At 44.4% G+C, this 15,091-nt stretch overlaps 1 protein-coding gene across 1 annotated transcript; it reads left to right on the top strand.

Annotated features, from left to right (window-relative positions):
• Positions 1–8,637: 8,637 nt before the first annotated feature.
• Positions 8,638–11,712, top strand: hoxa11a (homeobox A11a; the record flags this gene model as incomplete). The annotated part of the gene is made up of 2 exons (XM_079571443.1): positions 8,638–9,518; positions 11,480–11,712. Exons 1-2 carry the CDS (start codon positions 8,825–8,827, stop codon positions 11,710–11,712), a joined length of 927 nt encoding a protein of 308 aa, XP_079427569.1. The 5' UTR covers positions 8,638–8,824.
• Positions 11,713–15,091: the final 3,379 nt, after the last annotated feature.

Below are 15,091 nucleotides of genomic sequence, written 5' to 3'. Positions count from 1 at the left end.
CTTATCACTATTTACGAACAGCCAAGGCCATTCCGTGTTACATTTCGGGTGTTATTTTCGATATCTTAAAAGTCCAAAGGGACGGAATTCTATAAAGGAGCACTTCATCTCTGTTACTTTCGTGTTTCACATTAGGACGCATTGTTTTGTTTTAGGTATTTGGTGATATTGCTTAAAAAAAATCATTATCAATCCACAACTTCCACCTTTCTTCCTTATCCCTTCATGCATTTCTTCAATTGTTTTGCATTGAACGCCACCGAGTAATAACAATGCAGTCTGAAAAGCAATTTTATGTAATTAATCCACAGAAAAGATTAACGCTTTGGCTTCACGATGCCGCCACATCTTGGTCACCGACAAAAATAAAACAAAATTGCACGCATTTTTCAACAGAGTCCACTGAATGATCCCAAGAGACACGCCATGATGAAGATGTAATATTACTGACACTGTTTAATAATCAATCCATGCAAATGAACAGCCGTTGTGACGCTGCTACGAACAAAAACACCATGAATTTACGCACGCAACGATTCCTCTCCTGCCTGTGTCGCAAACGATTTAAACCATTTCAACTGATCCTAAATGTGCAATATTTGAGCCAGTGTTTGCAAGCGTGTGTGAGAAGCGTCTCACACGTTCTTACGCAGGAGCTCTGGCGTGCCGAACCAATGCCGAACCAAAACGAATCTAGGTCTTTTAAGTACTTTTACCAATTCCCGTTGAACGCTGTACTTGTGCGTAAAGAGCGCCACGTGAATCCAAAGTAAACGAAAACAAATTTAACGCAGAGGCAACTGTCACTTTCCTGCTCGTGCGTAATGATGCCCGTACACTCAGGCGCGTTTTACGCAGCGCAGTCCTCGGTGCAAGATCGCAGTCTTTTTGCCTTTTCCTCCTTATATTGCCCGATGTCCACTGTGCTGTTCTGGGGAGGGTAGAGTGCAGCTCCATGCACGGTGCATTGTGTCCCAGCCAGGGTTTTTCCCCTCCCCTGGTCCGTGCCCACTCAAGCGTCTCCCGTTGACCGTGGAGTTGCTCGGATCCACATCTGTCACCTGCGGACAAATGAACACACACACACCTTTTGGATGAGCTCTCGAAACGTATGCATTTATTTCTAATCTAATCTAAATGATTGCGCAACTCTCTCCCCCGTGTGCACTAAATCAACACCTAAATTGGACAAATATCATCCAAGTTCAATCATGGTTTGGTGGGGATCTTATAGTTTAAGGTGTTTTAGATGTTAGTAGCAAGCGTTCTTTCACCCAATTCCAATTACCTACGAAAAATAGTGCCGTGCCATGACGCATAATCAAGATTTTAGTTTAGTTCTTCTGCTTAAGTAGCTGCGTAAACATGTACTATCCTCCCTTAACGCTACACTTTCTAGTTTAGATTTACAATGATGACAAAAAGCGACTATTTGTGGCGTAAAAGGAAACAGAAAAACCGAGCACTGCCCCATGGAAATACTGGGATCAACGGTAAAGAAATATTTCATATATATATTATGTGATTTTTTTTTTTTCATGTTGCTTAAATTCAACGACACAGGGACAAAACCCCAATTCCACGCCGTTGTTTGGGTCCGTAGCTGAAAACGTTGAGCACAATTTGTTTTTGGTTTGTTCATAATTTGTGGTCTAACGTGATAGTACACAGGCGTATTTAACTTGCTCTGTGCCAAATGCGTCTACATTACGCGCGGCGTTTGCCACAAATTACACTCCCCAAATGATTCCAAAATAAACGATGAAGTGCATAGGATTCCCCCAAAAAGTTATACCTACTATATTTCCCTTTTTGTAACACGTACAGTGGGGAAAAAAAAGTATTTGGCCAAAATCCAATACAATGTTTATGTGAAACTGACCAAATACTTTTTTTCCCCCACTGTATATGCATTTTGGTGTCGCAAGCTGATAATAATATGCAAGATTTAGAAGCCAAATAGCTCTCGGGATGAATGATGAATGTTGGAAAAGACACTCCCGCAGCCGCTGTGTTTTTATTTTAGGATCTGTAGAAGTGGCACTTTACGCACCAGTCCTTATATGGAGCGGCCCAGTGCCTTCCTTCCTGTTTCATAAATAAAGCAGGATAGTAGCTTACTGCGCAAAATTCAGTTCAGAAACGCTTTTATGAGTTACGTACGATGATGAGAAATGGCGAAACGATGCTGGATTGATTTCAGAAAAAAACAACGTGATTCCCCGAAGAACTCACGAGTTTCTTATTGTTGGATCTAATCAAAGTCCGAATCTGAAATCCTTCCAGCTTTGAAGGAGAGGGGAGCTCTGACATTAGCGCAGTGGCTGAATAATTGCTGCAGTGCTTTCGTGCGCTTTGGTGAAAAAGGAAACCCCAACCTCCGAAAATAGCGACGCGTTAATAAAATTAGCGCCATTGTCTCGTATACTTTTATGGTATTCGCCCCTCTACGGCCAGTCAAAGCCCAATGGATAGATTTTTGCAGGATTGATTTTTAATAGAGTGCGATATTGAAAGGGCGGAATGGAAACACCAGGCAAAGCACTTGTGTCGCTTTTTGGTGAACGCTGCGCCTTCCTTTGGAGTGATTGGACACTCTCTCTGTTGAATTGCGCGTCTTTGTTGGGTCGCGCCTGGAGGGGGTGCAGGTGTGTCGCTGACCCCTTTCCCTCCCCCATAAAACTCCGAAAGCGACAAAAAAAAAAACTGTACAAAGCACTGTCTTTTGATGCGTCCCAAACACTTGCACTACAGGAAGCGTCCCCGTTTAGGGCCCTTTGCGACTGAGCTACTACCTGACGTGTCCCACCCCCCACCCCCCATTCCCCCCTCCCCTCCCTGTCTCCCCCCCGCGCCACCAAAACCACTGTTTACTTGTTGTCTAGCGCGGTTTATGGCACATACCCAGACAGTGCTATTAGGCAATAAGTGACCAGACAAACAAAAAAAAAGGACAGGCCCGGCCCTGAGCGGAATCCGCGCGGCTTTGGTGGGTGAGAAACGCATTCAGATCCACGCCGGGAAGTGATGTGAGTGAAAGGCGGTGGGCGTCTGGCGTTCAATGCCAATGGTCCAGAAGATCTGCGTTAAACTTCCACCAAAGTCACGTCTGCGTTAATGTTCCCCAAAATGGCTGCTTAAGGGATTAAAAACCGCGCGCCGCAGAGTTGTGTACACACACACGAGGCGTGACCGAACGTCTCAGCCATTAAAGTGATGTTTGTAAAATGTCCCATTGGTTTTAATTGGGGGCCCATCCAGATGACGCGGCGTGGCTTTGACAGAATCAGATATAAAATGTTGCTCGGATTATAGCTGCGACAGGAAACAAATCGCCGTCTTGTTAAAATGATGGCATGAGCCGAAAACTATTATTTTTGATCATTTGTTTTCATTTCCCCGCTCCGAGCACCGCGACGTGTCATGAGTTTCTTACAATGTAATGATAGTGATACTAATTAAGAAAAATAAATGAATAAATATCTGGGCTAATTAAGTTAAGGACGCTTAATGCAAAACCCTGTTTTTTAATTAGATGAAGAAATAATATAGGGCAACACTTTATTTTACACACATTGTACCTAGCAAAATTTGGTACAATGTAATGTGCTCTGTAACAATGTGTAATAACGTGTTCCTATGGGTTAGATACACAATGGAATAATATGTATTTGTTGTTTGTAGGTACATAGTGTAATAAGATATAACTCTAACTCTAACCCTAACCTTAAGCCCTAACCCTAGGGGTCTTATGTCCTATTACATTATGTACTTATAATAATAATAACAGTAATAATAATAATAATAATAATGCATCGGTTTTATATAGCGCTTTTCTGGACACTCAAAGACGCTTTACATTGCACTATTCATTCACTCCATACCCGGTGGTTATAAAGTACTAATACAGGTTATTCCATTGTGTATCTAACCCATATGTACAAGTTATTACAGATTGTTACAGAGCACATAACATTGTGCTAAATTTAGTTCGGTACAATGTATCAAGGTACTTTGAAATAAAGTGATAGTGAAAGTGATTTTTGTAAATCTGACATTCTCAAACAAAGGGTTGATAAAGATATATATACAAAAATAAAAATAAATTAAAAAAAACAGATAGATGCCATTGTAAGAAAAACAAATATTTCAGTACCACAAAAACATGAAGGTTCACAAGTGTCCCTATGTGGGGTCCACAACAAATAGAGTAAATAAAATAAATAAATAAATAAAAATCAGACGTCTGTTTTTTTTTGTTTTTTTTTTGCAAATAAACTCTTAATATTTAAAAATGAAATTCCTAAACAGTTAGTAAATGGTCAGTTATTAACCAGGGAAACTCAGGATGAAACAAAGTAACAGTATCGAGATGCTGTACTAATTGCCTCCAATGGGAAACGCCTGCAGTTGAGTTTGTGCTCCCGTCATGACAATATCTTTCCTTCTAATTTAATCCCTTCATGAGGGCGCTTTTCTACACAAAGATTAGAATATTTTGCGCCGAGTCTGTTGTTGTGGAGACAGTCCTCACATTGTATCACTGTGAAATGAAAACGTTTTTACTTTGAACCCTGGGTTCATAAGCTTTCTGGCTTCATCGTATCCTTTTAAGCATCCCTGAATGTGTAACTTAGTAATGCGAGTTTTGACAATTGTAAACTTGTCAACAATTTGTAAACAAATTGTAAACAAAAAATGTAAACTGCTCTAATAAGCTGAACCAAACTACACTAAACTAAACTACACAACACCCCATTGCGACGCGACAATCCATCCCATGAACTTAAACGTTGACGCGATAAAACGTGTTTTCATAAATTCGACGATGAGGGAGAGCATTTATATCGTCACACTTGAATTTTGGCACTGCATGTACTCCCAAAATGTAAATGAAAATTCTTTTAAGTGCAAGCAACCTTCAAAATGACGAGGCTGTAGCAAAATCTAGTTTCACTCAGTGTTAAATGCGCGTCGTAATGGAGCTACAACACTAATCCAGTAAAGTCACCAATTCACTGGCGACAAAGTGGGATCAAACAGGCAAATGCCAATGTGAGCCAATGCTCTGAGTCCAAACACAGCTCTGCACAAATGTGTATCTTGAAAATAACTTGAGCTACGAATATTTGGGTGATTCTGAGTCAGTTCAAGGGAAAACCCACTTCATTCTAAACCTCTCTTTGCCGTGAATGAGTTGGCTGTTTCAAATCCAAAATCGAGGGCCTGTTCTGCAAATAAATCCTAAGCTTTAAAGCGTAAGAGGACGAGATCAAACCCTATGAACAGGAGATCAGTTTGTATTTAACGCTTTTATAAACACTGACGTCCCAGCCAAAGGCGAGCATGAAAATATCTGTGCGTAAAATCCAACTTTCCAACGAAGCGCGTGGGCTTAAACAATCGAGACCTGTTGGCGATCATTTGTGGGACATTTTCCGCTCATTTACCACGATTTTGAAGTTGAAGTGCAATACTACTGTAGTGCGTGTGTGTGTGTCTGGAGCTGAGTCCCCTCGCTCCTCGCAGATGGCGTTGCCCGCAGCCCTGCGTCAATGCGAAAGTAATTAGCGAGGAAGTCCATCCGGGGCATGGCGCGCACAAACACACACCCACACACACATGCATGCACACACACCACACTCTCCTCTCTCTCTCTCTTTCGTTCTCTCTCTTTCTCGGCCTGTCTTCCTTCCCCCGAACTTGAAGTCGACCGTACAGACTCCAGCGTTTGGCTTTGAGGGACTACGCTCCAAATTTCCAAACGTATTAACCGGCGCGCGTAAAAGCTGGCGTAAAAACATATCACGGCATACACAGGAAATCACAGAATTTTGGAGCGTTAATGCACTGGCTTTTCTTGATGTGCTGCCTCCACATAAGCGAAATAGTCACGTGTAAGTTTCAAGAATCTGTAGGTAAACAGTAATAAGTCTTAGCTCTTACCCAAGCGTGATCTGTTTGAAAGTCTCCATCCCCGTTGACTTTGACATCACGTAGGTGGCGGTTCGCTTCTATCACGCACGGCCGGTTTTGTGGTGTCTGTCTGGCCCTGAGGGGAGAAGAAGCAGAAGAAGAAGTGTCAGTGGACGAGAGAGAAGGGAAGGGGGGTAAAAGGAAGGCCCCACAGCATAGTGGAGAATACTATGGCGGCTATAAAATCCGGCCAAGTCTGCACTCCAAGCACTGCCTTTGGTGCTTTTTTTTTTCCTCTCTCCGCCGTGCTCAATTACAGCCTAAAAGGCACAACTCCAGAATCCGTGTGAGTGTGGAAAGAGCTAGAGGCGGGGCGTGCGCGCACAGACAGACAGAGACTTGTTGTTTGTGTCCCCCCGCGTCCAAATAAAACTAAAAGGAGGGCAAAAGCCAGGCAGGGTCTCTTTTTGTGTGTGCTTATTACACACAACAGTTGGTGTGATATGTTCGAGCTAAGGTTTCACGCGTGATGTGCCCACATGCTTGGACTGCTGTGTGCTATGGTGGTTGGAGGTGGTTGGTGGGATAGTGGCTCTGGCTGAGTGTGGGGCCACATCCAGGCGCACGAAGAGCTTAATCCCGGCTCAGCTCGGCCCTCATTCACAGCACATTAGAGTCAAGTTGCAGCGTCGGGGCGCAGCCAGCTCCATGGTGGGCCACTAAACGCAAGAGCCAGGGAATTCGCGCCGGTGACATGTTTATCAAATCAGATAACTCAAAGCCCCACGCGTCTCAAAACAGTCCATATAACATCTAGTAGGTTTGCAGACGGGGGTATTTGCAGAAGCCGCGGCCCTGAAACATGACCATAGATGTATTTATAATTTAATGTGTAAATAAAATCCCGAGGAACATTATCTACTTTCTGTATTACGCACGGTTACGCAAACGCGCATAAGCGCGGGGATCTGGGAACGGCGCGATGGCCAGATCTTGGAGGGGAAAAAAACGTGCCAAACGTTATAATATTTACTGCAAAGGTGTTATCTTATGTATCAAAGTGTATTTGAAAAGATGTTTGCTTTCACACTTGAATAAAACCCGTGCGTAAAAGAGCTACACTCGCTATGGCGCTGCGGGCCTTTAAAAATCTGTTATTGGCTCTATTAAATGTTAATATGAAGGAAAACAGACAAGAGAAGCAAACAGTGGTAAAAGGGCAACTTTATTATTTCAAAACAAAACATTTGGAGATTTAAATAACGCGTGAGTTATGGGGCTGTCCGGCGCTGAGATTATTGACATTATGGATCCGCAAATGAACGTATATACTTTTGCACAAATACTTCCTTTTGTGCACAATATAACCTCGGTCTGTTTTCGCGGTTCAGTTTAGGTCAGCTCCTGCCTGTATCTTGTCTCACTCTGATGCGGAGCCATTGTGGCTGGAGTTGAAACATAAGCCGCTACTTTGAACATGACCCTGATAACCAAATGCCCAGCAGAGCCAAACGCCGCGCTGTAAAGCACCAAATGATGATGACTCAGACCTTTCTAAAAGCAGACGTGCAGATAAACGGGGCTCTTCCTCCCTCAGTAAAGGCTACGGCCATGTGACCAGTGCTTTTGTCTAGAAAGGCCATAGCGGTTATTACCCTTATCACCCAAAGAGCAATCCAGAGGAAAAGACAATTAACCAGTGAGCTATTCAAGGCAGACACGCACAGCAGCGCGTTTTTCTACATTCTTTTGCAGGGATTTGGTTTATGTTCACAAGAGAAAAATAAAACATTACAGAAAATAATAATAATAATAACAATAATATAAAAAACAAGAACAAAGCAACTGTAGGAAAGTGTTCATCATTGTATAAAATAATTGTTGTAACATTTGAGCCAAATTGCGGTCACCAGTGTGCTGTAATTCTGCACTAAATTCTGCAACATTTAGATGAAATGACGCACAATAGGCTTTTAGTGCGTTGGATTAGCAGTGTTTATAAAGCCATGTATTCCCATTTGATAAAGGAACGCTTAGAACTATATTTGTAGGGTGTAGTAGAATTTTGTGCATCAAGCCTGAAATGCATTTAAATTCTGTTTGAACACAATGGCCATGACAGCCTTCGTTTGTCAAGGCCGCGCATAAAAGACTCCATTTACTTTAAGCAATTACAACCGTTTTCTGCACTAATGCCGCTTTCTAAAAGGGCGTTGGGAACATTTGCGCACGAGTACAGTGCACGCCTGCATAGACACCAGCCAGTGTGACTAATTACAATGAAATGTCTTCACATTTGCTATAACTGCCTCGGATCTATCATGGGATTTCATGATAATAATTATTGGGCTCCTACAATAATCATTATTACTGAGGGGATGCAAAGTCTTGTCATTTGCATTGACATTTCAGGTGTTTTTTTCTCTCCATAGAGACTTGAATATGGGCTTAAAGCAATGAAAAGTAGAAGAGTAAACAGTGTTTGGCAACGCCTTATTTACATTTTGGCTCCAGCGCTCATTTGTGCGACAGTCCCTGGCGCTGCTCCGCTTTCAGTCTCCAGCCGTTCATTTTCATAGCAATAAAGAACCAATGTCAAATCACTGGCACACTACACCTAACCACACTCTGCTCACACATACACACACGCTCTATGAAAATCTGTCAATTTCTGCCGCCGTGGTCACGTGACCACCGCCTCGCCTCCGTGGAGTGGATGGAGATGGCCCTCCACGTCAGCTTACGTCTACCAAATTTCTGCTCAGCGAGACCTGCTTCAAAGGAGCGAGAGGCACGGCGCGTTCAGAGCCATGTTCAGGGCGGCTTTAGACCAACCAGAGCCGACTTTGGAGGCGCTGTAACCGGAAGGCTCCTGCCATCCCGTGTCTAACCCGTGCATGTACGCGTGATGATGGATTTTGACGAAAGAGTCCCCGTTGGTTCGAACATGTATCTTCCCAGTTGCACTTATTACGTGTCGGCAGCGGGGGCTGACTTCTCCGCGCTCCCCTCGTTTCTGTCCCAGAGCCCTTCCACGCGCCCGGTCACGTACTCGTACTCGTCCAACCTGCCGCAGGTCCAGCCAGTCCGGGAGGTGACGTTCAGGGACTACGCTGCCATTGACGCGTCCAGTAAATGGCCACACAGCAGGGGAAACTTACCCCAGTGCTACCCCAGCGCGGAGGAGGTGGTTCACCGGGACTGCCTCTCCGCCCAGTCCGCTGTAGTGAGCGACGTGTTCGGGAAAAACAGCCCCCTCACCGCCGCCTACCACCATCACCACCAGCACCACCACCACCAGAGCTCCGCCAATTTCTACGGCAACGTGGGGCGGAATGGCGTCCTGCCGCAAGCCTTCGATCAGTTTTACGAGACGGCGTACGACAACGCTGCCTCCAACAACAATAGCAGCAACGGCAGCACCACCAACACCGCCACCACCACCACGGCGAACTTCTCAGGGGACAAAGGCAAGAGCACCAGCGCGGCGGACAGCGAGGACACCGCCGCGTCCGAGCACAAGGAGCCGCGGGGAGACACCAGCAGCCCGGAGCTGTCCTCCGGCAACAATGAGGAGAAGTCCAGCGGCAACAGCGGCAGCAGTACGTATTAAAGTCAGCGCCTTGGTTATAAGAGAAACTTTGCAATCTTGTGCGTCGCTGTTAAAAATTTTATATGCTGTTTTATAAGCATATAAGGTTTATGGAGGGCCCGCGTAACCCCCCACTCCAGCTGCAGCAGCCCTTATACCCCCCAACAAAACTTTGTTATTAAGCGCAGCCGATCACGTGTTTGGAGTTGAAATTGGCCGTGAAATAGATCAGCGCTCGCCCGTTTTTTCTTTTTTTAAATACTTTTAACGCAATCTGACAGTTTCCCTAAACGGCGTCCCCCGTAGAACGTGGAGCTCGATCCCATTCAGTGCTTTATTAACGCGCTTGTTTCACGGCTTCTAAGTGTTAAAGCAGCAGTTCCACCTAATGAGGGTTGTGCCACTGGGTCCCCATTATGGCCCAAGTCGGTTCTATATACGCGTTTTACTGTGCAGCCTTTGTGCGTAAAAGTCACTGTTGATGTAAACGATCAGATACAAAGCTCCCCGTTTGAAACTTGCTACTTTTTTGGGGTGGGGGGACGCGGTGAAGACTTGACAGCTATAGGCACGGGGGTATTCAGGATGTTTTCGACAATTTAAAAACGGATATTTTTATGGGTAGCCACTTGCGTGTGTGTTTTTGGCTCTTGGCTCAAGTGCACCAGTGTAAACAGACGGTTGAGGCGTAGCTGATTCTTGTGTTCATCAATGCACTGTGGCAATACTGGAAACAGTGTGTCGCGAGGTTTTTGTTGTGAGTTAAATCCAACTCAAATCTAATCTCGATCTGAGAGCATCAGTGTCACAATCTGGTGCCCCTCCATGAGGCTCTTTGTTTTACAGGGAAGGCTCATGAAACAGCTCAAGTGCATTTCGTGAAAAGAAAAACGGAAACAGCTGAAATGTTGATGATGTCTTTGGAGAGTTAGCCAGGGCTGTAATTGTAAATAATGCAAATAATGACGTTGACATTCCCTACTTGTATAATTCAAAACAATGCGCCTAATTCTGTTTTGCACAATGAGGGAAACGTTATTCTTTTGTGTCCAAACACTTTGTAAGTCATATTTATTTCCAAACAATAGTATATGTATAAAATAATGGCAGACAAATAACCTAGCACATCATTTTTTTTGGGACATTTGTGGAAGTCTTAAACGCTTCAAGGCTTTCATTCCGAATTTCTTTTTATGCGTAAAACATGTTGGAAATTCTCTTAAAACTCACCTTGTAGCGTTCACTGAAGGTCAAAGACCCAGGTGCGCGCTTTTACGCCCAAATCACGGCGAAACAACAGCGTGAAGATGTTTCACGGTAAATCCAAAATTCAACCTTTATTTGTTGAGTTAAACCTTTCATGTTTGACCAGGAATTTAGGTACACAATTAATAAATAAACATAATCAACAACAACAAAATATAAGCGTAAAATTGTCTACTAATGGGAAATGAGCCTATTGAAATCAGACCCGGCTTTCAAATGTTTTCCCCTGAAAGTAGGAATCACCGTTGCACCTCCGAAAGGGTCAGATTCAAAGAGAATGGCCCACATGTCAGTTATGGATATGCCTGTAATACAATATCTCAGTATGTGACACAAAAGGGAAACGCTTTATTAATGCGCTCGGAAATCCGCCCGTGCGTAATGCGCCTAACACTTCCACACCGTGTCAATCTTTTTATAACGCAGTCACGGCTCATTGGCAGAAAGCTTGTGGGCTTTTTTGTGTGTGTGTGTGTGTGTGTGTGTGTGTGTGTGTGTGTGTGTGTGTGTGTGTGTGTGTGTGTGTGTGTGTGTGTGTGTGTGTGTGTGTGTGTGTGTGTGTGTGTGTGTGTGTGTGTGTGTGTGTCAGTCTGTCTGTGTGTCTGTCTGTTTGTCTGTCTGTCTGTCTGTGTGTGTGTGACTCTGACAAACTGTTTTTTTGTTTTTTTTTCACCCCGTGTTTGCTGTTTTTTTCCCCTCCCGCAGGTGGACAGAGGACCCGCAAGAAACGGTGCCCTTATTCCAAATACCAGATCCGAGAACTTGAACGAGAATTCTTCTTCAGCGTGTACATAAACAAAGAGAAGCGGCTCCAACTGTCGCGGATGCTCAACCTCACCGACCGCCAAGTCAAGATCTGGTTTCAGAACAGGCGCATGAAGGAGAAGAAGCTCAACAGGGATAGGTTACAGTATTACACGTCCAACCCTTTGCTTTAGGACTGGGAGCACCTTCGCGCAAAACTGACTCAACTCAACGCGGCTCTTCGACTGTACAGCCGTGCGCCAGCGAGGCCAGAAGAGACGCAACAACAATAGCAGCAGCAGCAGCGGCGGCGGCAAATGCGCAATGGTTCATTTCAAGTTCGAGGATTTTGTTTTCTCTAAAGGAAAGAGACAGTGAAATGGGATTGTAGTGAACAACTCTGTGGACTTAGGATTCACTCTTTGGATGGGATGTTTTGGAGAAGATTGCGCACTTTGGCCTCGCGTGAATTTCCCCCTTGTTCGTTTGACTGAAAAAACAAAGGGGCGCATTTTTATAATCACTTTTCAAAGTAGAACGAGGAGAAAGCGGGCGAAATCACAGCTTGTATGATGGGGGTAAATATGAATCAGCAAACTGTTGTGACCAAAAGTCCAATCAGACGAGAATGTATCGTGTTAAACTTTTAACTTTAAGTGTGTTATTTATTTTGTAACCACTCGTTTATTCGCATTATTTGAAAAAAAGGAAAAAAAGAAAAAAAAAAGAAAAATGGAGAAGAAAAAATGTCACGGCGAATCCTAAACAAGGAACAAAAAGCTGCTGGAGAGAAGGGCGCTTTTGTCGGAGACTTTCAGTGGGAATAGGCGGTGGATAACACCGGCCAAAACCAGTGGGATAAGCTCTGTGGAGGCACGGCCCTATGTCACACAGGTATCAGTACTCATGTGCGTAAAGACTCTTTCTCATGTCTCCCTCGGTCCTTGGGAAGAAGTGATATCGTGTCTCCGTTCTCCAAGAAAGGCCAGGGTCATGCGCTCAATCAAACGCCTTGGTTATGTCCAGATTATGATGTATCATATATTTCCAAATAAAATCACACGATAAATAGACGTGTCTGGTGATTGTCCTTTTCTATCTGTGTGTCATATCTGTTTTCTGGAGGAAATGTTGTGTTTGCGCACATTTTACGCACGAGAGCTTCTTTGTTGTTATTTGTGTGAGTGTGTTTATGCCATAAAAGTGCACCGCCTGAAGCTTACTCAAACGAAATAAATATTATTGAATTGTTCTCAAACTTGCACCAAGCAGATAAAATATAATTAGACCGAATGCTGATTTTTAAATCGCTGTTTGTACCCGCAGGGTGGATGATGAATCCAGCCAAATGTGCAGAACTCTCTGCAAATACAAACTCAAGCTCAGTAATGCCTCGTGACAGTTGCATGTTTGCAAGAGTGTATTTTTCAGAAAAAGACCTTGATTGCCGACTTGTCAAAGGCAAAGGTTATCTGCACTGAAGGCGGACACCTTGGAGTCTCATTCAAAACATTGTCCTCGGGCAAAACTAACAGCTGCGCAATTCAAATTCAACACAAAGGTACAAATGCAACCTACATGTTGCATTGTGTGCTTTATTTAAGTAGTGTATTTTATTCTTTGCACAAGCCATAACTTTACATCTGCTTTGATCCTTTTTTTCTTTTCTTCCCATGTAAGGTTATTAATTGCTGTATGTGTGACGGTATGTGCAACACAACATCATCATGTTTTAGCGTTTGGAATGTTTCCCCCGTGTCTTTATTGTCCCAGATGGAGACTTAACATCGCAGACGGGAGCAGAAACTACCTTTGTCACATTTTATTTTATTTTATCACGCTAACACGCGGCAAATGCCCATGCAGACACAAAAATCACCCAGTTCTGAAATCCCCCACATGTCACTTTTGGTGCTGAATTACACCAATACTTTTTAATGCAGTCCCAGTACCGGGCCTCTGCCTTTGGGTCGCCATGTTTGCTCCTGCCCTGTTGTGTTTATGGGGGCTAGCCACAGCGCATTGGCGTTCATCTATGACAGTCAAAAGGGTCATAAACGCGGCAGAGAGGCTGAAGTTTATGGTTGCCTCTCCCTGGCCTTGCGTGGCGCATCCTTTACGGCGCGCAGGAATTCCGTCCCTAATTACGGGACATCCTCCCCGTCGCCAAGGCAACCGGACCATAAAAGCTGTCTGGAGAGTCTGGAGCATTTGTACAATTGGAGTGCAGTGCAATAAACCGTCTCCTACCCAAGGTTATTAACTAGGGTTTCCAAGCAGCGGGCGACAGTGCGAGGACGCGTATAGGGCCAAAAAGACCTCCTCCGCGCGTTCGTTTCACACGCTTTTGAGCTTCGTCCGTTGCTCCTGCACAGTTTGGCGACTAAAGCACATGCGGGGACGAGCTGTTTGATTTTTGCTTCCACCACGGGGCGGCGCTGTTGGGACCAATGTCAATGCCGCCGTGGATTCTGCCCGAGCTCCCATGGATAAGGTAAATTCCCCGGCAAACTCCTTCTCCTCTCGTCTCTTTCTAACAGCGCTCCCTTTACGCATGTCGAGTGTGTCGCTTTACGGTGATATTTCGCTCCTTTTTCCCCCCCATGTCCCCCCACGTGTATGTGTATGTGTGTTTGCGGGTGAACTGGCCAAAAGAGTCAAGCGTGCCCCCCCCAACCCCAATAAGGCAACACGTGTGCTCCAAGGCTGCTCGTTCTCTGCATGTGCTCCTCGTTTTTTTCCCCTTTTTGCTGAGCCGGGGGGTTTTACTGGCTCAAGTGCAGCCGGGAGCTCCTTTACCTGGACATCTGCGCGGAATCCAGGAGCTAAAAGGAGAGGGGGGAAGAAAGGAAAAGAAAAAAAAGAAAAAAAAGAATTTGGAGGAAGCCTCTTTAGTCTGCGGGGCGCTGTTTCTTTTCGGGGAAAAGACAGCGCGCAGTGCATTTAACGATTCCTCCGCGGATCACGTGCTAATGCGGCTTTAAGCGCCGGCACGGCTCTTTGTCTGCGACCTGGTGTCTCCATTTTGACGCAGTGCTATCCCCAGGAGCTACGTGCCAAGTGTATATAAAAAGAAAAGAAAAAAGAAAGACAGAAAAAAAGAAAAGAAACTCCAATTCGCTCCAGGCCGAGGACTGTTTGGGTTGTTGTAGCGCGCTCTCTGCCACACCAAAACACGCCCGATACTGTATTTCTGGAAAAATAACGTGTGCCTTTTTTTTGTCATTAGTCTTTTATGGTTTAGTTAATTCTATATGAGCACAATCCAAAAATGTCCTTGGTCCAAACATGCGCAAATTCCAGGATAGTCGTGGTGCGTAATAACTAACTAATCCTAATCTGTGCGCAAAAAACACCCAGGAATCTTGGTGCAAAATATGTAACAGTCACAAATAAATGAAGATAAACTCAAGACCAAATGACCTCACATAATTCTTCAAACTTGTACTTTTATATATGGCAAAGGGCACCGTGTGATCTTATTGTAAATCTGCATGAAGGAGGTGACTGCGCCTGATGATGTTTCAGAATGGTTGCACAAGCGTGACCTATATTTTCCAAATGTAATCTTAT

This window comes from Gobius niger, assembly GCF_951799975.1.
Source record: "Gobius niger genome assembly, chromosome: 14".
Classification (NCBI taxonomy): domain Eukaryota; kingdom Metazoa; phylum Chordata; class Actinopteri; order Gobiiformes; family Gobiidae; genus Gobius; species Gobius niger.
Note: the sequence above shows the minus strand (reverse complement) of the source record. Positions and strands in the feature narration are given on the sequence as shown.